At 32.9% G+C, this 18743-nt stretch overlaps 1 protein-coding gene across 1 annotated transcript in view; it reads right to left on the reverse strand.

Annotated features, from left to right (window-relative positions):
• The window catches only part of SLC2A12 (solute carrier family 2 member 12), a 63380-nt gene that overhangs the window by 10450 nt on the left and 34187 nt on the right, over positions 1-18743 (reverse strand). The window contains exon 3 of the mRNA XM_051997788.1: positions 769-891. Coding sequence (XP_051853748.1) covers positions 769-891 — 123 coding nt within the window. The remainder of the gene's footprint in view (positions 1-768; positions 892-18743) is intronic.

Consider the following 18743-nt stretch of genomic DNA (forward strand, 5'->3'; position numbering starts at 1 on the left):
AGCTAAACAAACCATCCTCTCTGACTTTGGCCAACTCCCTTCTCTGTTCCAATGGTCTTCTCTATATAATGAAGGCGCTAACTGGATAAAATCCCTAAAAGCTTTACTAACTTTACTGTACTTTAAGAAATTTAGCCTATAGACTCTTACCTTCTCCCCAGTAATCAGATTTCTTAGATGCCCAGTGAGAAAAAACAACTGACCTTTGCATGTAGTTGCCAAGAGTAGACAAGAAGCTACTATTTCTTAAGGTAAGAAGGATAGTTTCTCAAGAATAGTTCTGTGGTAACCTGGGAACTGTTTTCCTCCACCAGGTAACATGTCAAAGACTCTCCAGTTGAAGATGCCTTCCATTATGTCCAGTGATGCTTGCCCAGGTCATAGAACATAATGATTCTTTAAGACCATAAAAGATATAGTCTTCTAAAATTCATTAACTGGCGATCAGCCAGATGGCCCAGTAGTTACAGCACTGACCCTGGAGTCAGGAGGACTTGAATTCAATTGTGGCCTCAGACATTTAACACTTCCTAGTTGTGTGACTCTAAGCAAGTCACTTAAACTTTATTACCTCACAAAAAAATAAAATAAAATAAAATTCATTAATAGGGCCTGAATATTAGACATTTAGACCCAGGGCATTAGTTCTTTAATAACTCAGATAACTAACTAGTATTTAAAAGAACTGACTTGGGACTGGGAAATAAGGAAGGACCCTTTGCTTATGAAAATTCAAAATATGGTTCACAAGAAGACAAAGTTTCTTACCAGTTACTGTCAAAAATGTTAGTGAGATAAGGAGATTGATGCCCCAGTTCATGCTAGAAGTTAAAGCCATTGCTCTTCCTCTAATTCCACCAGGAAAAATTTCACTCAACACCAGCCAAGGCACTAAAGCACAGAGAAAAAAAGTGATGAGAAAAGAGCATAAGCAACCATGGTCTAGTGAACTAGTTGGATAAATGTAATTTTGATCCAACTTTTATATAAATTGAATTCAACAGACATTTATTTAAATTTTTAAAATTTAGTTTATTAAATATTTTCCAATTATGTATGAAAAGTGCTGCCAATGTTGTCTTTTCAAAGTCTTACACATTCTTCCCTTTTTATTATTTTCATTACTACTCCTAGCTCAATTTATGTCTTTATCATCTTATATTTAGAGTGGGACTGTAACAACATTCTGCTTCTCCAGTGTCTTCTTTCACTGTTCACTAATACATCCTATACCTCACAGACATATTAAATGCAATGTAATCACACAAAATGTCTGTTTCATTTCTTTCATGGAATCTCATGTAAAATCAGATCACATTTTTAGAAAACATTACTGTTTACAAAGTGTTGTTTTAATAATAACCTTGTACAATAATATAAAACCTATTGATTTTATTGATAAAAAAAAATCAGACCCATAGTCACATACTGGCTTCTGCTGTAAAACAGTTTCAGATATGTGTTTATTTTATGACCGTGCACAATTAATTCAGTGTTCTTTCATGACAATAATATAACATTTGGTTACCAGACTAATAGTCTTACCTTTACTAAATTGGCCTACAGAAAGAACAGATTCAAAAGCATAAATCTTTTCTGACTGTGATGTTTTAAAATAACTAGAAATTTTGGTAATGCAATGATAAGGTTTTACTTTTACACTGACATAACCATTTATATTACAAGGATTTTATATTTCTATTTAACTGTGTTGTTGTTGTTGTTATCATTTGTTGTTGTCCCATCTGGATTGTAAAGCTTGTTAAGGGACAGGAACAGAATATTGGACTTCTGTGTGTCCCCACAGCACCCAAAGGAACATTTGCTGAACATAATTGAGCTTTAAAATGACTAGAGGGTGCTGTTACATTTAAGATTAATTTTCATTCAATATTTCATATTTGGAATCTAAGAACCTTTGGATATAGGAAAAAAAGAGTCGCCAGTTGCCAAAATCCTAGCTCACTCCTAATAATATCCCCCATGATTGTATGTGGACTAAGGATGCAACCATTCTTCATTTCTAGCACAAGGAAAATAAGCAGGAGATAGAGGGAGGAAGGGGGGCAAGAAGTAGGAAATGTAGAGGAGCTAAGTGCTAATTAACTCTTCCTTTTCTCTATTTCACCATGTGTTGAGTCATACTGTTTCTTTAATTGAATCCTTTGTCCTGACAAAGACAGCATATTCAGTTTATAGAAATCTTTTCTAGCAGGACATTTCTTTTTTTTCAAGATGGAAAATATTTTAAAAAGGTAGGAATGAGGAAAAATTATTTTATCATATTTTTGAAATGTTTCTTTGCATATTGAAAGAAACATTAACAATTAAGCAAACTATCTGCCCTTACAAAAATGGAGAACAAAATATTGTTTTCAAAAACGAATGGAAATCAAATTTGACTGAAAGTGTTGATGAATTAAAGGCAAATCTACATGTTAATTGTAATTTTTCAATTCCTGAACTAAAACCATAGGAGGTTTTTTCATATTTGAGTCATCATTTTAATCATCAAAGTTACTAACATGGTTAGGGGAGAACAATCTCTTAATTTAGTGAAGAAATAAGTTTCCACATTTGCATTTTAACTCATTTTGGAAAATAAAAATATTTTCCAAAAACATCTAATGTTAAAACATATATTTTCCTGAAATAGCAAAAACATTTTTAAATAATAAGAAACAGGTGTCCTATAATCTTCTTTTCTATCACTGATTTCTTTTACTACTTCTGCTCCTCCAAAAACAATCTAATCCAATCCAAATTCAACAGGTATTGATTAATGTAGTTAATGTGTACAAAGTAGTGTACTATACATTTGTATACAAGAACAAAATGAAAACAATCTCTGCTCACAAAAAGCCTACATTCTACTTAAGAATATAACATGTTTATTTGAGGAGGAGCGAGATAGTATGAACAATATAGTTTATTAGAACTAACTCCTCATGTTCTAAATAAGGAAACTGTGGCTCAGTTGACTTAGGAAGTTTTATTGGTATAGTGCTAGTTTAGAGAAAGTTGGGTGTAGAATCTAGGACCCTGGGTTCAAAACTTGGTTCTGCTACTTACCACTTCTGTGCTCTCGGGTAAGGTGCTTCCTAACTTTTCTGGACCTCAGTTTCCTAATCTGTAAAAAATAGGTAGTGATACATCCATTCTGGAGAACACTTTGGATTTATGAAAGAAAAGGAAAGAAAGTGTTCACATCCCTTGATCAAAGAATGCCACTACTGGATATATATCCCAAGGTGACCAGTCACAAAAAGAAAAGGCTATTGCAAAACATTCAAAGCAGCACCTTAATACCAAAAGCAGACAAACAAAAACTGAAAACGAAGTGAACATCCATTAACTGAGAATGTCTGAATGATCAATGGCCAAATGAATTGTGGTATTTTAATGTAATGAAATGTAGCTGTGCTGTAAAAAATGACAAATATGAGAAATTTGGGGAAACACGGGACAGCTTGTATGAATTAATAACTGACCAAAGAAACCAGAACCAGGAGAAAAATAAATATAGTGACTATGATGCATGGAGCAACATTTACTAGCTTGGGAGAGTAGTTATTGAAAAATGACTTGATACTAAAAAAATGAAAAGCAATCAACTATTTTAAACATATATTGCCTGGGGCCATTCACCTGTAGCCTCTCTCAAACCTACCTCAAGTTCAAAACAGTCTTGAGTTAACATTCACTCAAAACCATAGCTTACCAAATTTCCATCAATTTTTTTTAATTAACAAGAGCAAAACCAGATCAAAACAAAAGACATTTGATTAAATAGCATGGAAACTGTCCTCTTCCACCCCTCATTATATATAAAGATTCCTCATCCCATAGATTCTTATAGTATTGGTGAAAGAAGGAGCATGTATAGCTAGGAAGAAGATATATTTATAGAGAATATGCATAATTAAGGCAACTCATGCTCCAAAATTTATGTCCTATCTGTAATCCCTTTCTATTCCAATGCTACACTTGCTCATCCCCAAAGAATTCTGGATGTTAGCGGCTAATTGAATGATATCAATGACTGCAAACTATTATTCTTCCTTGCTTCCATGGTCTTCAGCAATTATTCAGAGTTCTCTTATGGGGAAGTATCTATCAGCTCTTTTAGCACATAACTCCAAAGATTAGTTCAGAACCAGGTCACAAAAAGGCAGAAAAACAATTATGCTTCTGGAATTCCTAATTAAAAAAAACAAAAAAACAAAAACAAAAAAAAAAAACTCTTTGCTCCTGTTTTGTTGAGATTCCATTGTCCCAGGTTTCTATATGACTTAGGGTTGGAAAATTCTTCCAACTTTTTTGTAATTTTACCAATAGTAGACTTTGCAAATCTTTTATCAGAATGGCTGATGTGGAATGGCTGGAAAAGGCTGGTGACATTTAGCTTTTCTTTTCTCTGAAAATAGTGAAAATTTTGCTCTCTGCCACTAAAATGATAAAAATATAATAATAAAAGGTTTGGACTAGATGATTTTTGAGAATTGCTTTAGATCTAATCCTTAAATAACTTTTCCAAGATCACATTTTTGGTTAGTTACAGAGCTAGGAAAAAAAAAAAATCTGGCCATCTGATTCTGTCCTTGGATTATATCATACTTCTTCTTTGCTTCCTTTATCTTAAAACTGGTTAGCTGAGATCTACTGCATCTGGAGGCAAAGAACTTCGGGTCAAATCTTGCCCTGATGCCAAAGATCTGTGTGATTTAGCTTAATGAGCTTCTCTGGGCCTTATCTTCATATCTCAGTTTCTCCAAAATGAGAGTGGTATTATTTGGCTTTTTATTATCTCTTCCTTCTCTAAATCTATGATCCACCCGTCAAGTTGAGCACTTTTCTCACAAATAGCCCTATTTGGTTAAAGTAGTTCAAGACACTCTTAAATGACAAAAGTCTATAATTTCTTTGTAGAGGGAAGAGAGTAGTGGCAAATATTAGCTCAGAATTGTACTGTACCACATCATGAGTCAATGATTTTTTAGACCAGATATAAAATAGCAAATTGTTCCTTCAACAGTTCTTCCCAGAAACTCCTTTCAACATCCTCTTTCATTTAAGCTATGCCAAATCATAAACTGTATAAAATGATAGCATCCGAAACTGAAATTTAAGTAAAAGCAAAGAAGAAAAAGGAGGAAGAAAATGAGGAGGAGGAGGAGGAAGAGGAGGAGGAAGAGGAAGAGGAGGAGGAGGAGAAGGAGGAGGAGGAAAAGGAGGAGGAAAACAAGCACTGAGGATGGAGACATTTGATTGATTATAAATTACAATAGAAGCTCCATGCGGGCAGTGCAAACTAATCTATGAGTACTGTGGTACTCTGGAAAGCTTTTTGGTCTGAAATCAAAAGTTCTAATCCTGGCTCCTTGCGTGATCTTAATCTTCCTTCAATTTCTTCACCTGTAAAATGAGATTTAGAGGAGTCAAATTTGTAGCCCTCAGCCAGCAACCCACAAAACTGCTGTCCAAATCATATTAAAATGATTTTGAACCAAAATAAGTAAAAATGCAGCACAGAATGTGTTAATTTGTGTTATCTAAATCAATATGATACCCCCAGGGATCCATTTCTATTTGAATTTGTCACTACTGGATTAGATTTTCCAGGTCTAAATCTATGAACTAAACTTTATAGGTCTCCTAGTATCTAACATAGTACATATTACACTCTTAATAAAAAAACTGCTATCAAATTAAAAGAGGCAGCATCACCACAAAGAATCAAGGGCTGGAATAAGCAACTGCCTAATGTTCAGATTCTCTAATGGCATAAGCTATGTGAACCTAAACCAATCACTGAACCTTTTTGAACATCAGTAAGATAGTGGTAACAATAGGACCCTACTTCACAGGACTGTTGTATGGACCAAATGAGACAATGTGAGCCAAGTGTTTTGCCAACTCCAAAACTCTACATGAATTGAGCTATTGGTGCTATTAAGTGAATTAGGTTTAATGTGATGAATCTCAATGTTAGGTGCCAGGGGTTAGAAGAAAATGTAATTCGTGCCAGAGAAAACTCTGAGATAGTTAAGATGTAGCTCTGAATGTTATTCCTCTTTTCTCACATCTTGGAATAAAGCAACTAAGTAAATTTCCAAATTAGAACCTGCTGTTCTATGACCCTGTACTTGTTTGTCATAGTCTCAAACTTGGCAACTTCATATTCTCAATTGTCCTTTGAAAAATCAAGAATTCTTTTGATGTAAAATCCTAAATGAAGGATTTTAAAGCAGATAATTTCCCTTCTAAAATAAAAATGACTATTTTTGTTTCAAAAGAGCATTTTGCAAAGACTTATTGCTTCTTTCTAAATTATATTTACTCTCAGCCTTCCTTCTCTTAGTATTTTTTATTAACTTTAGAATAAGTAAACATAGCTAAGCAAGTAACTTGTTACAAGCATTAAGACTACAATAATCCTTTAAAATATTTCTAAAATTTTTTAAAATCATTAATTAGTTATTCAGTAAAGGTCCCAGATTATCATATATTGAACTCAGGAAATATATTGAGGAAAAAATGATCACTTAATGTGAGCTAATCTGATTTTTGGTGTATAAATATAGCTGATGGACAAAGGGTACTGAATATATTGCCTAAGATCATAAAGGATCCTTTAATTTTAGTAAATTAAATATGAATTACTCTCTTCTCAAATTTGTCTAAAGTACTTTGGATCTCTCCAGTTTTTATTACATCCTATCTTTTGTTATTTATATATGTATGTATATGCTTATGGGTTCTATGTGTGTATCTATGTATGTGTATGTACATATATGCATACATGCATATATACAAAGCTATATACATATCTCTGTGTGAGATACATGTGGATACATTATATAAACATATAAATACATACCTACATTGTATGTGTGCGTATATACACATGATACATGCAAACATATGTATGTGTATGTATGTGTGTGTGTGTATATATATAAATTCTGTCCTACTAAGTTATTAGCCCTTTCATCTCCAAATCACCTCCCCATAGCTTTGCACATAGTAAATATTTAATAATTACTTATTAAGTGGAATTAGTAACAGGACTTGGCTATAATGCAGCAATATTCATTACAGACTTGCTTTTTTCATTTAGGAAATTGTTTTTCAGCACTAAATCCATGAAGCTAAAAGCTCAGAAAATGCCACACCCACCTTCCCATCTTTGCATGCTGACTCAACTCCAGAACAAGGAAGACCAATAAAAGTGAGGGCTGCTCTGGTTCTGGGAGGGTTCTGTTTGTTCCAAGAGGCTAAGGAAGCTCTAGAAGCCATCTAGATTTCTATAAATCATGATTGCTGTACCCTGGCAAGATATCTTAGGATCTACAGACTATAATTCTTTTTTTAAGGACCATGTCTTAAGCGCAAATCACTCTGGCTCTAATCGATTGGCCAATAATAGGTCCCAGTCCAAACCTATCTTAGCCTTTGTTTGGGATCTGATGGCTCAGAGTGAGCATAAATAGCAACTATTTCTGTTTTGGTCAGAAATCCTTTGGGTCTTCCCTTCCCAGACTGATTTTTTTTTGGACTAGGTAAAAGTTACTTAGCCATAATCACTGAATGGGCATTGCCTCCTGCTACCTGAGAAAGATGGGTTGGAAAAACTCATCTTCCCGAGTTCAAATTTGGCCTCAGATACTTATTATCTGTGTGATCCTGGGCAAGCCACTCAACCCTGTTTTCCTTAATATTCTCATCTATGAGCTAGAGAAGAAAGTAGCAAAGAAGTCTCTTTCCCAAGAAAACCCCAGATAGGTTCATGGAATCAGATGCCACTGAACAAGAAGAAGAAATCTCCCTTCACCAATGCACAGATCTAAGATTTATTAGTTTAGAGAGTTGCCTAGATGTGTTGATATGTTAAGTAATTTGATCAGTGTTATACAGTCAGTATAAATCAGATGTAAAACTAGAATCCATGTCTTCCTTGACTATGACCTTCTAATCTACTGTGTCCTTGGGGAGGAAACAACATAAAGCATGCTATGAGTAAATATGGTAAGCATAATAAAAATGCAAATGATAATGATGATAACAGCTCTCATTGATATAGCTTCTTACTGACCAAAAAAAAAAAAAAATGAAAAATAGTACACTCATGAGAAAACTAGGGCTCAGAAAATTTGAATGATTAATACAGAAGTCCAAAATGTCAAAAATGGGACTCCAGTATTACACATCTAGTTGATGTCTGAGGCAGAATTTCACCTGAAGCTTTCTGACTTTAAGAACTATGTTATTTCTCTGACAGTATTTTGCCAACTTGACCTATAATCTTAAAACAACTTAGGACCCTTAAAAAAATCTTGGAACTATAAGACCCGAGAAGCAGAAAAAACATTTTTATGAGTCAACAAGGTTTCATCATTTGAGAATAAATTTAGAGATCAGAGATTTTGTTTTACTCTCTAACCTGAGTCCTCATGGGAAAACAAACTAGATTAGTGGTGTTAAAAATTATGATCTACACCATAACAATTCTGGGAAGACAAAGTTAAGATTCTTAGTGATATTAACCATTTAAAAACAAACTAGCCTGGTTCTAGCTTCCATCACCAAAGTTTTAAAGCAACTGATAACTCAAAGTTCAGAAAAAATAGTGCCCTTGTATCTCATAAATGGCATCAATTGATATGTGCCAATGCAGATCTAAGAAGGTTTACTTGAGAGTGTCAAATTTGCTTTCAGTACAGAGAATGTTGCCTATTTTAGTCATGTCAAGGGCTTTGCTTATTTTACAAGCAATATTTGATTAATAACCACATCAGGTTAATAAGATTTTGTAATATGTTTAAAATCTGATATGAAAAAAGTCCTAAAATAATAAATATCTTTTGACTTCTTCTCCAGGTGGCCTTTCCTGATCTCCCGTAGTATTAGAGTTCTTTCTCCCAATCCCAGGTGGATTTACTTTATATTTACCCTGCATAGACTTAACTTTATACATTTTGTTTCTTCCAATATAATGTCAGTCCTTTGAGAACATGGATTGTTTTCCTTTTGTTATTATAGACACTCAACACATTTTTTTAAAAGTAGTATTGATTTCAACTCTTACACATGTAATTTTTATTGCTGCATGATCACCTCACATATGTGCATGAAATATGTGTGTTAAATATGTGAATATGTGTATATTACTCATACATATATATTACATAGCATTGCATATTATGTGTTCCTGATATAATATTGTTTTACATGTATGTACATTAAATCTATGTGTGTGTATTATGTTTGTACATTATGTATGTATTAAACATGCATATCTATTATATGTGTCATATGCAAGTTGTGTATTCCATAAAATATGTATATATTATGTATTTATTATATATGTATATATTGTACTACATGCTTTTTGTTATGTGTTATACATGTGTCTGTCCATTATATAATACATGTTATATGTGCATATTATAAACATTCAGGGTTTTGTGTGTTGAATTGTGTAACATACATACACATATAAAACATGTGTATGTATAGATTTGTCTATGTATAAAATCTAGAACTTGAGATTGAAGGATTGCTAGAACAAGGGTTCTTAATCTAGATTGTACAGATCTAGTAAGTACTTCAGGAATCAATAAACTAGCCTGGGGGGTAAATTCTACCTTTATCTTCACTGACTTGGGGGTTCCTTTCTAATCCTAAGTATTTCATCCCATATATGAAAAAAAAATTCTAAGAATGGGTTCATAGCAAATAAATCCATAGCTTAGATAAAGATTAAGAACCTAACATTTATAGTACTGTGAGAAATTTTAGCTTTCAGAATAAAGTTATTATTTTAAAAATCCATCTGTAAAGCTAATGTGTATTTTACATACTTAATTTAGGTTGAAGAGTCTTAGTTTTGCCTCTAAGAGGTATATGCTATTGGTAAAGTCATTTATCACCTTAAAGTAAAAGAGCTAAACTGAATGATTCTGAAGTTCCTTCCACAAAAATTCCACAGTAGAAAATAAATGAACTATTTGTTTAGTGTTTCTAAGTTAATGTGGGTAAGTATGAAGATGTTATTGAAGAAAGACTAATCTTGCAGCAATAAGTCAGACTAAAGAAAGGAGAGTTAAGAAGGATTCAATTGCAGTATTATAAGCATGAGGCATTAATATTGTGGGATCTGGCTTCATTATTTTGTGGTAGCTGCAAGACTGAGAAAAAGATATGAGATAATCTGAAGTAAAAGTAGATAGGACTTTGTAATCAAATGAAGATAGGGAAGAAGGAGAGGGATGAATCAAATATAATTCCAGGTTTTCCTGCCTGAATGAATGAGAGAATAGTGATAGCAAAAAAGAAAAAAAAAAAAGGAACTTGGGGAGGGAGATGGAGATAATGTATTCAATTTATATGCTCTTAATTTGAGTTGGTAAATCTACAAAGTGGAAATGCCCAAAAGGTAAGGATGTTAACCTGGAGCTGAGGTAGAAGGGTTTGGAAATGCAAGTATTGTATCACCAGTTTAAAGCTATTCAGTAATAGTAAAACTAATCAGTAATACATTTAATACTGTGAAATAATGGACTCTGAGTTAGGAAGTAAAAGAAAAGAAAGGCAAAGAGTCAAAAGAATAATCCTTTAAAAAAAATCAAATGCCTATGTACAGTTTTTTTTAACTTTAACACATTTTGCAAAGTAGCATTATTTTCATTTAAAGACTAAACAAGGACCTGGATTCATTAAATGAATCTCTCAGCTACCTTAAAACCTTCTTTTTCTACAAAACATTCCAATAACATAATTGCAAGGTATGTACCCTTCAGGTTTCATCTTTCCTCCTCCTTATATCAAGTGACTCCTTCTAATTAGCATGCCAAAATCCTCACAGAAGAAATGAAATAATGCATTTCACTTAGCAATAGGTGATTAATACAATTCTCTGGAGCACACTGACTTAAAAGTTGTCTGTAGACATTAAGAATTTTTTTAAAAGTCTGGTTCATTTATTCCTTCGGTATGAAAGTTGAAAGCTATTTTTCCATTCCTGCTAATCCCTTTCCTTTTTTTAATGACAGTTAAATCTTGGAACTAGCTATAGACTTCCTTGCCTAATACAAGTCATCTCTGTTAGATGAATAATTAAATACATAGAGTTGAGGAAAGCATATTTGCTTAAGTAAAATCACTAGTGTCCCATGAAACACAGTATATACTTCCATGACAGATTTTTATATGCTGCTTGTATTCATTTTACCTTCAATAACCCTTCTTAAAGAATAGATTAGTTTTTATCATTATTATTGTTTTTGTTGCTATTATATATATTGCTATTATACACCATTATATCATAATTGTAACCAATCCATTTTTCTATAAAAATAAGAATATTTTCAAAATGGACATTGCCTTGAATCAAAACTTACTAATGAATCTGCAAAGGCCAGCAAATAGAGATGTTGGAAGTCATCCAGAATACAGGTAAAAGCTGAAACCCTGATAATGATTGAGTTTTACCAAAGACTGAGTGGATGGAGGGGGAGGAAAGGGATAGAGAAAGATGGTAGGGGAGAGAGTCAGAGAGAAGCATTATAAATTCCAAGTGAAATAATTAGGGGCATGCAAATTATAACAACTTTGAGTATGATTGGCAAACTAAACAAAAATGGAAAATAATAAATACTGTAAGGGCTATGGGAAAACAGACTTTTAATGTAATGTTGGTGGAGCAGTGAATGAGTCCAGCCATTCTGGGAAGCAATTTGTAACCATGTTCCAAAAGAAATTAAATTATGCATATCTGTTGACTCAGAAATAGTAAATCTATGCCTTAAAAAGATCAAAGAAAGAAAAAAAGAATTCATATGTATAAAAAATGTATAGTCACTCTTTTCAAGGTGGCAAAGAACTGGAAAAAGCAGAATGGCAGAAGTTATGGCATATGAATATAAAGGAATACTATTGTGCTGTAAGAAATAACGGGACGGTTGTAGAGAAACCTTGGAAAACTGAAATAGAGTGAAGGAAGGGAAGTAAACCAGGATAACAATTTATATAGTAACAACAATATCATAAATAGAAACAATTCTGAAAGGCTTAGGAAATTTGATCAATATGATAACCAACCAGAATTTCAGAGGAATGATAATGAAACAAGGTGATGGACTCAAAAGAGCAGATTGAAGTTCCTATACATACATATATACAGATATATGTATATATGCAGGTGTATATGTGTGTTTATATATTAATATATATATGAAGATGAAGATAATAGAAAAATATAATTCTCGTTATTGTTTGTCTTTTATTCTAAAAGTGGAACCATGACTATTATTTATTCATTATATATGAATACTATATGTAATATTATCCATTTGTCACTAATTATGTTCAGTTTATATTAATATTTTTGATCCAGAATAAACTTACTTTGAGATTTTATAAAGTAAGCTAGAGGTGATTCTTGTTTACTATGAATTTTTAAAAATTCAATTTTATTTTATTTTCAGTTCTGAATTCTTTTCTTCCCACTTTCCCCTCCCCCATCTATTGAGAAATCAAAACAAACAAACCCTTTACAAATATGTATAGTTAAGCAAAACAAAGTTTAGTAGTAGCCATGTCCAAAGCATGCGTGCATGTGCACACATATACACATTCAAAGGGTACACTGAAGCAATATGTATATACATTCATACCATCCACTTATCTAATGTGTTCATATTATCTATTTTTCACTAATAATGCTTGGTTTATATTAATATTTGTTCCAGAATAAATCTACTTTGAGAATAAATTAAGTTAGAAGTGATCCTTACTAAGAATGTATTTTTAATTACATTTTTTTCAGTTCTGAATTCTCATCCTCCTACCTTCTCCTCCCCAACCTATTAAGAAATCAAGACAAACAAAACATGTTACAAATATGTATAGTTAAACAAAATAAATCCCCATATTAGCCATATCCAAACACACATTCAAAGTACAGATTGAAGCATACATATACATTTGTATGTGTGTGTGTGTGTATATACATATACATATATATGTATATATATGTACAAATGAAATTAATTTGAATAATAAAAGAAAAATTAATTAGGTAAGAGCTCAACCAGTTGGGAATAACATTATTGTACAGGATTATTTTGCTTTATTGCTTTTCTTAAATCCTTATGCATAGAAGCATTGCTCTATGAGTCAGGAGACTTGAATTTTAATCCTGAGAGGGTATTAGTTAATCTCTAAGGTCCCCTTCAGCTCTGAGAGACTATCTGCAAGGTTGGACAAGACAATTTCTACAATTTTTTCCTGCTCTAAAATCCTACAATATTAAAACTTTATTTTTATAAATCAATTTGTATTTCAAATGTGTTAGAACTTGCTGTTTTAAGGAATTCTAAAGTATTTTATGAAAAAATTCTTCCTTTGTAATATCAATAATAATATTCTAATTCCAATTTTTAAAAACTTTCTTTTGCAGAGTGCTGGATACAGGGTGTAGAGCTTGATAAATAATCTATCTATCTATCTATCTATCTATCTATCTATCTATCTAATTCTTATAAAGAGAAAGCATTCAAGTCCTTAAATTATAAATGATAGTTGAATTTTTTAGCAAATTAGTATTTTTATTCTGTTCATTTTCTTTTTTTAATAATAGCTTTTTATTTACAAAATATAAGTAAAGATAGTTTTCAATATTCATCCTTGCAAGATTTTGTTTCAAATTTTTCTCCCTCTCTTATCCTCACCCCCTCCCCTAAACAGCAAATAATATATGTTAAGCATGTACAATTCTTCCATACATATTTCCACATTTAATGACAGTTTTTTATAGATTGAAGCTGTTGGTTTATAACTTTGTTGATCATAGCAAAAAAAAAAACCCAATAAATTAAAAAATGATACAAATAACTAAAAAAAGCCATGTATTCCATAACTGAGAAATGACAGAACAAATTGTACTATAAGAGCATAATATCATATCACTCAATAAAAAATGGTAAATACAAATACTTCAAAGAAAAGATATGGACAGTTTTCAAAGGAAAAAATATAAACTATCAGTAACTATAAGAGAAAGTGCTCCAAATAACTAATCATGAAATATGAGGAATGCATATTAAAACTACTGTAAGGTTTTACTTCCCTGTCATCAAATTGGTACTTATCATAAAATAATGGAAAGTCAATGTTAGCAAAGTTGCAGGCAGTCAGGCAAATTAAAACAAAGTTCACCAACTATGAATCAATACAAATACTCTGGAAAACAATTTGGAATTATATTTAAAAAGTTACTAAACTGTTTCTACCCTTTGACTTAACCTTCTCACTTCCCATATTTCCTTCCTCTCTTTCCATCTTTCCACTCCTCCCTCCCTTCCCCAGGTTGTTTACATTAAAGTTATGCTCCATGTACATCACTAGGGAAGCTGAGTAAGTCAGACAGACTTTAAAGACCTCTTTGTGTCCTGTTACATTAAAATTGTTTCCCACTCTCCATCTCCCTTCTTTGTTCAGGAGAATGTACCTTTGTCCTCCCCATCACCACTCCAAGAAGTCAGTAAAAAACAAACATATATCTAAATATATTTAAAATATATCTAAAATACTAAAAAAAAAATTTAATTTAAAAACTGTTAAATTTTTTTTAAACTGATGCTTTGTGTTGGTTTTGTTTGTTTGTTTGTTTAATTGTAATGGATGGGTTTGATAGCCTAGCAAACTCATTCATTACCTTTGTGATGTTTAAGAGTCAGGAAAAGAAAGTATAAATTAGATTGGCACTTACATTTCATTAACTAAAGGCAGAAGAGTTACCCAAGTCGTCTCACAAATTAGTGAAGAAGTTAACTAGCTTCCCTAAATCATGGCCAGAAATATGATTTCAAAAAACTAAATCATGGCTTTGAAAGTAGAAAGGATATTTGAAATCATTTAGGTCAAACCCCTCATGAGGCATCTAATGCCTAGAGAAATTAAGTGGCTTGGACATTGGGTTCTGGCTCCAATGCTCTGTCCAGCATACTATAATAGCGAAGACTATACTACCTCTAGGGGAGAGGCAAAGTTTATCTAATATTATCTAAAATATAATGAAATTGAAAACAATATAACATATGCAAAGCACTTTCTAAATTACTCAAACCTATATGAATATCAATTATTAGTATAAAGAGTAAACAACCTTTTGGATAAGGTTAACACTGAGAAATGAAATGAACCCTCCATTCTAGTGAGCCAAATACCAAGGATATATATAATTTGAAAGAAATTCTCAAACTTTTGGCCTGGCTCTGGTGAAATTAGCTGACACAGCAGCTGCTGTTGGTGGCTTTTAAGTTGTTTATATTGTGCTGAACTGAGTAACATGATGCCTAACCCCCTGGGAACCTAATGGAAATAAATTGTGTGCCTCCTGAGGTTACCCCTGTGAGCAAAATGTACTTTAAAGAAACATCCCATATTTCCTTCTTCTCTTTCCATCTTTCTACTCCTCCCTCCCTTTCCCAGGCTGTTTACATGAGTAAAGTCATGCTCCATGTACATCACTGGGGAAGCTGAGTAAGTCAGACAGATTTTTAAAGAATTCTTTGTGTCCTGTAACATTAAAATTGTTTCCCACTCCCCACCTCACTTCTTTGCTCATCAAGAACAATCAAAAATTTAAACAAATAAATAAAACCGCACTTTTTATCTTTCCAAGTAAATGGAATTATTAAATACTAAGATGTCCCTTTTATCCTATAACTTCACTTCTTTCCATCTCTTACATTACTATATACTTAACTCTCCCTCCTCACCTCCCCAAAGTATCCCTAACACCTTTCTCTAAGTAGTGAATTCTCTTTCTTTATTACCCACTGAAGCAGCGAGCCATGGCACTCCTATATGGCATATTTGCCACCCTTAGACAGTTCTGCTAGATCCTACTAGGTGGTCCATTTGCCAGCAGCCTGTAGTGGAGACTTCTGAGCTCATCTTGATCTGATTGGCTGTACCTTGGCTCCAACATAGTGATGTAAATTTTGGTCCTCCTCTTTGAGAATGAAGGACAACAGCCAACTATCATTTAGGAAGCTTTCTTTCTTCACGGTTCATTCCATCTTACTCACCCAATCCAGTAGTTTTTGTTCACAGAATCAAAAAATTTAAGAGTTGGAAGAGACTTCAGAGGCCATCTCATCCAACCCACATATGAAAGGAAACCCCACTTACTGTGCTACAGACTAGGCATGGCACTATAACCAATAAAACAATACACATTCACAAGGGACATAAATTCTAATTGTGGAGCCTATAAATACAAGAATATGAAGAATAAATGTAAAAAGAATAAAAACAAAGTAATTAAATGCAATAATTTTAAAAGTAATTAAATTGAGAGAAAGGGCATTAGGAGTTGAGGGGATCAGGAAATGCTTCATATAGAAAGTAGTAGGTTCAGATAGAAAGACCCAGAGGTGGTAACAATATATAGGCCAGAAGTCCATAGCATGTATCAAGGTGTCAGCTTCACAGAAGCAGCCCACTACCAGTGGGAAGGTTAAAGTAATAATGAAGTAAAGATTCTAGGTTCTCTCTGACACAAAGTGGGGATAGAGATTCAGCATCCATTCACAAGGGAAAAAATGAAAAGGGGTCTTGGAAGGAAGACTAATTTAGAAATAATCGGGAGCCATTCCAATTGTAGGGGGATAATACAGTCAGCTCCATGCTTAAGGAAGCATCTTGGAGAACTAAATAAAGTGGAGAAAGCTTTGATGGAGGAGGACCAGTTAGGAAGCTGTTGCAATATTTAATCATGGAGTGTGAAGAATTTGAACTAACATGGCAATTTTATGAGTAAAAACAAAGGATTAATGGGAAAAATGTGATGATAGAAACAGCAACATTTGACAACCAATTGGATTGACAACAATCCAAACATCCATTTGGATTGAAGGTAAATGAATAGAAGATAATGTCAAAGTTATGAATTTAGAAAACTTGAAGAAAGGTTATCTTTAAGGTAGAAATTGAGAAGTATGGAAGAAGTTGAGTTATGAGGAAAAGATGAGTTCTGTTTTATGGTGTTGAACTTGAGATATCTCTGGTACATTCAGTTCTAAATGCTCAATAAGTAACAAGTGGTGCAAGACTGAAGATCAAGGGAGATACTGAAGAATCTGGGAGTCATTGTCTTAAAGAAGATTGTTAAACCCACAGAAGCTGAATAAAGTTACCAAGAGACAGAATATAGAAGTGCTAGAGTGACAAGGTCCAGAACATGATCTTGAAGAACATAATTTAGGTGATAAATCTGCAAAGGAAATTGGGAAGCAACAGTTCTTGGAATAGACAGGCAAAAGAAGAAATGGGAGGAAAATAGTGTTAGAAAAATTCAGAAATGATAGCGTATCAGTCAGGAGATATGATCAGTATGGACAGATGCAATAGAGAGAGGAAGAAGGATAGGGAATGAAAAAAGACTGCCATATTTGGCAATTAGAAGACCACTAGTAACTTTGAAAAAAATTCAGTCAAGTAATGAATTCAGAAGCTAGGTTGAAATGATTTGAGGAGTGAGTAGAAGAAAAAAGTGGAAACAGTGAGTGAATAACATTTTCTGGGTGTTTGGCTGAGAAAGAGAGGAGAAACATAAGTTGATGGATTGAGGAGAAGATCTAGTGAAGGAATTTTAAAGGATGAGGGAGATTTGGGCATATTTGAAAGTACTAGGGAGCAACTGAAGATGGGTGAGATGGAGAAGTGAGGTTATAATCTTCTAGACAAGTTGGAAGTAAATGAAATCAATGGTCTATACTAGACAATTCTTCTAGTTTAGGCCTTCATTACTTCTCAATCAATCTCTATGCCTCCAGTCTTCTCTTCTCTGATCCATTCTCCCAACAGCTATCAAACTGATGTTTCTAGAACACAGAAATCATATCATTGTCCCACTCACTCATTTAAAAATATTCAATGACTCCTTATCATTTGTAGGAAAAAAAATATAAATTCCTCTGTTTGGCACATAAATCCTTGCATAATCTTTTCCCCAATTACTTTGTACTTTTATTTCATATTATACATTCTAAATACTAAAAAAATTATTCTGCTAGATGTTACCTATAAACAAAACTTCATTACCTATCTCTGTGTCTTTGTATAAGTAATTCCCCAGGTCTAGAATGCATTCTCTCCTTACTTCCAACTTGTTAGAATTCAAAGCATAATTCAGGTGCCCCTGCTACCCAAAACTCTGTCTTACACCCCCTTCTGCATTCTCTCCTTTATTCTATGGACTTATTTTTATGACTTTGTATTGATTTAATTTATGTATATTTTGTCCATCAGTAGTAAATAAGGATCACTTTATTTTTTGTTTCATATTTTCAGATTCTAGAAATTTTACATACAAAAGACATGTGGCAAATATTTATTGAAATGATTTTCTAAAATGATCATTATGACTAATGAGCTATAAGAAAGTAAGACTTTTAAATCATTGATCCAACACTAACACTAGATCACTTGAGTAAGTATAGAATAAATATGACTTTGACAACCACTATGTTTCTTCACAAAATTTTGAATAATAATAGCTTATGCTTCTATTGCCTTTTGCCATCACACAACATTTTCACATATGTTTATCTCATTGTACCCTCAAAAGAACACCAAAAAATAGGTAGGACAAAGTGGTACAGATGAGGAAACAGGATCAAAAAGTTTTGGTGACTTGCTCTAGATAATGCCAAAACTTGTAAGCAAAACAT

This window comes from Antechinus flavipes, chromosome 4 (assembly GCF_016432865.1).
Source record: "Antechinus flavipes isolate AdamAnt ecotype Samford, QLD, Australia chromosome 4, AdamAnt_v2, whole genome shotgun sequence".
In the NCBI taxonomy this organism is placed as follows: Eukaryota; Metazoa; Chordata; class Mammalia; order Dasyuromorphia; family Dasyuridae; genus Antechinus; species Antechinus flavipes.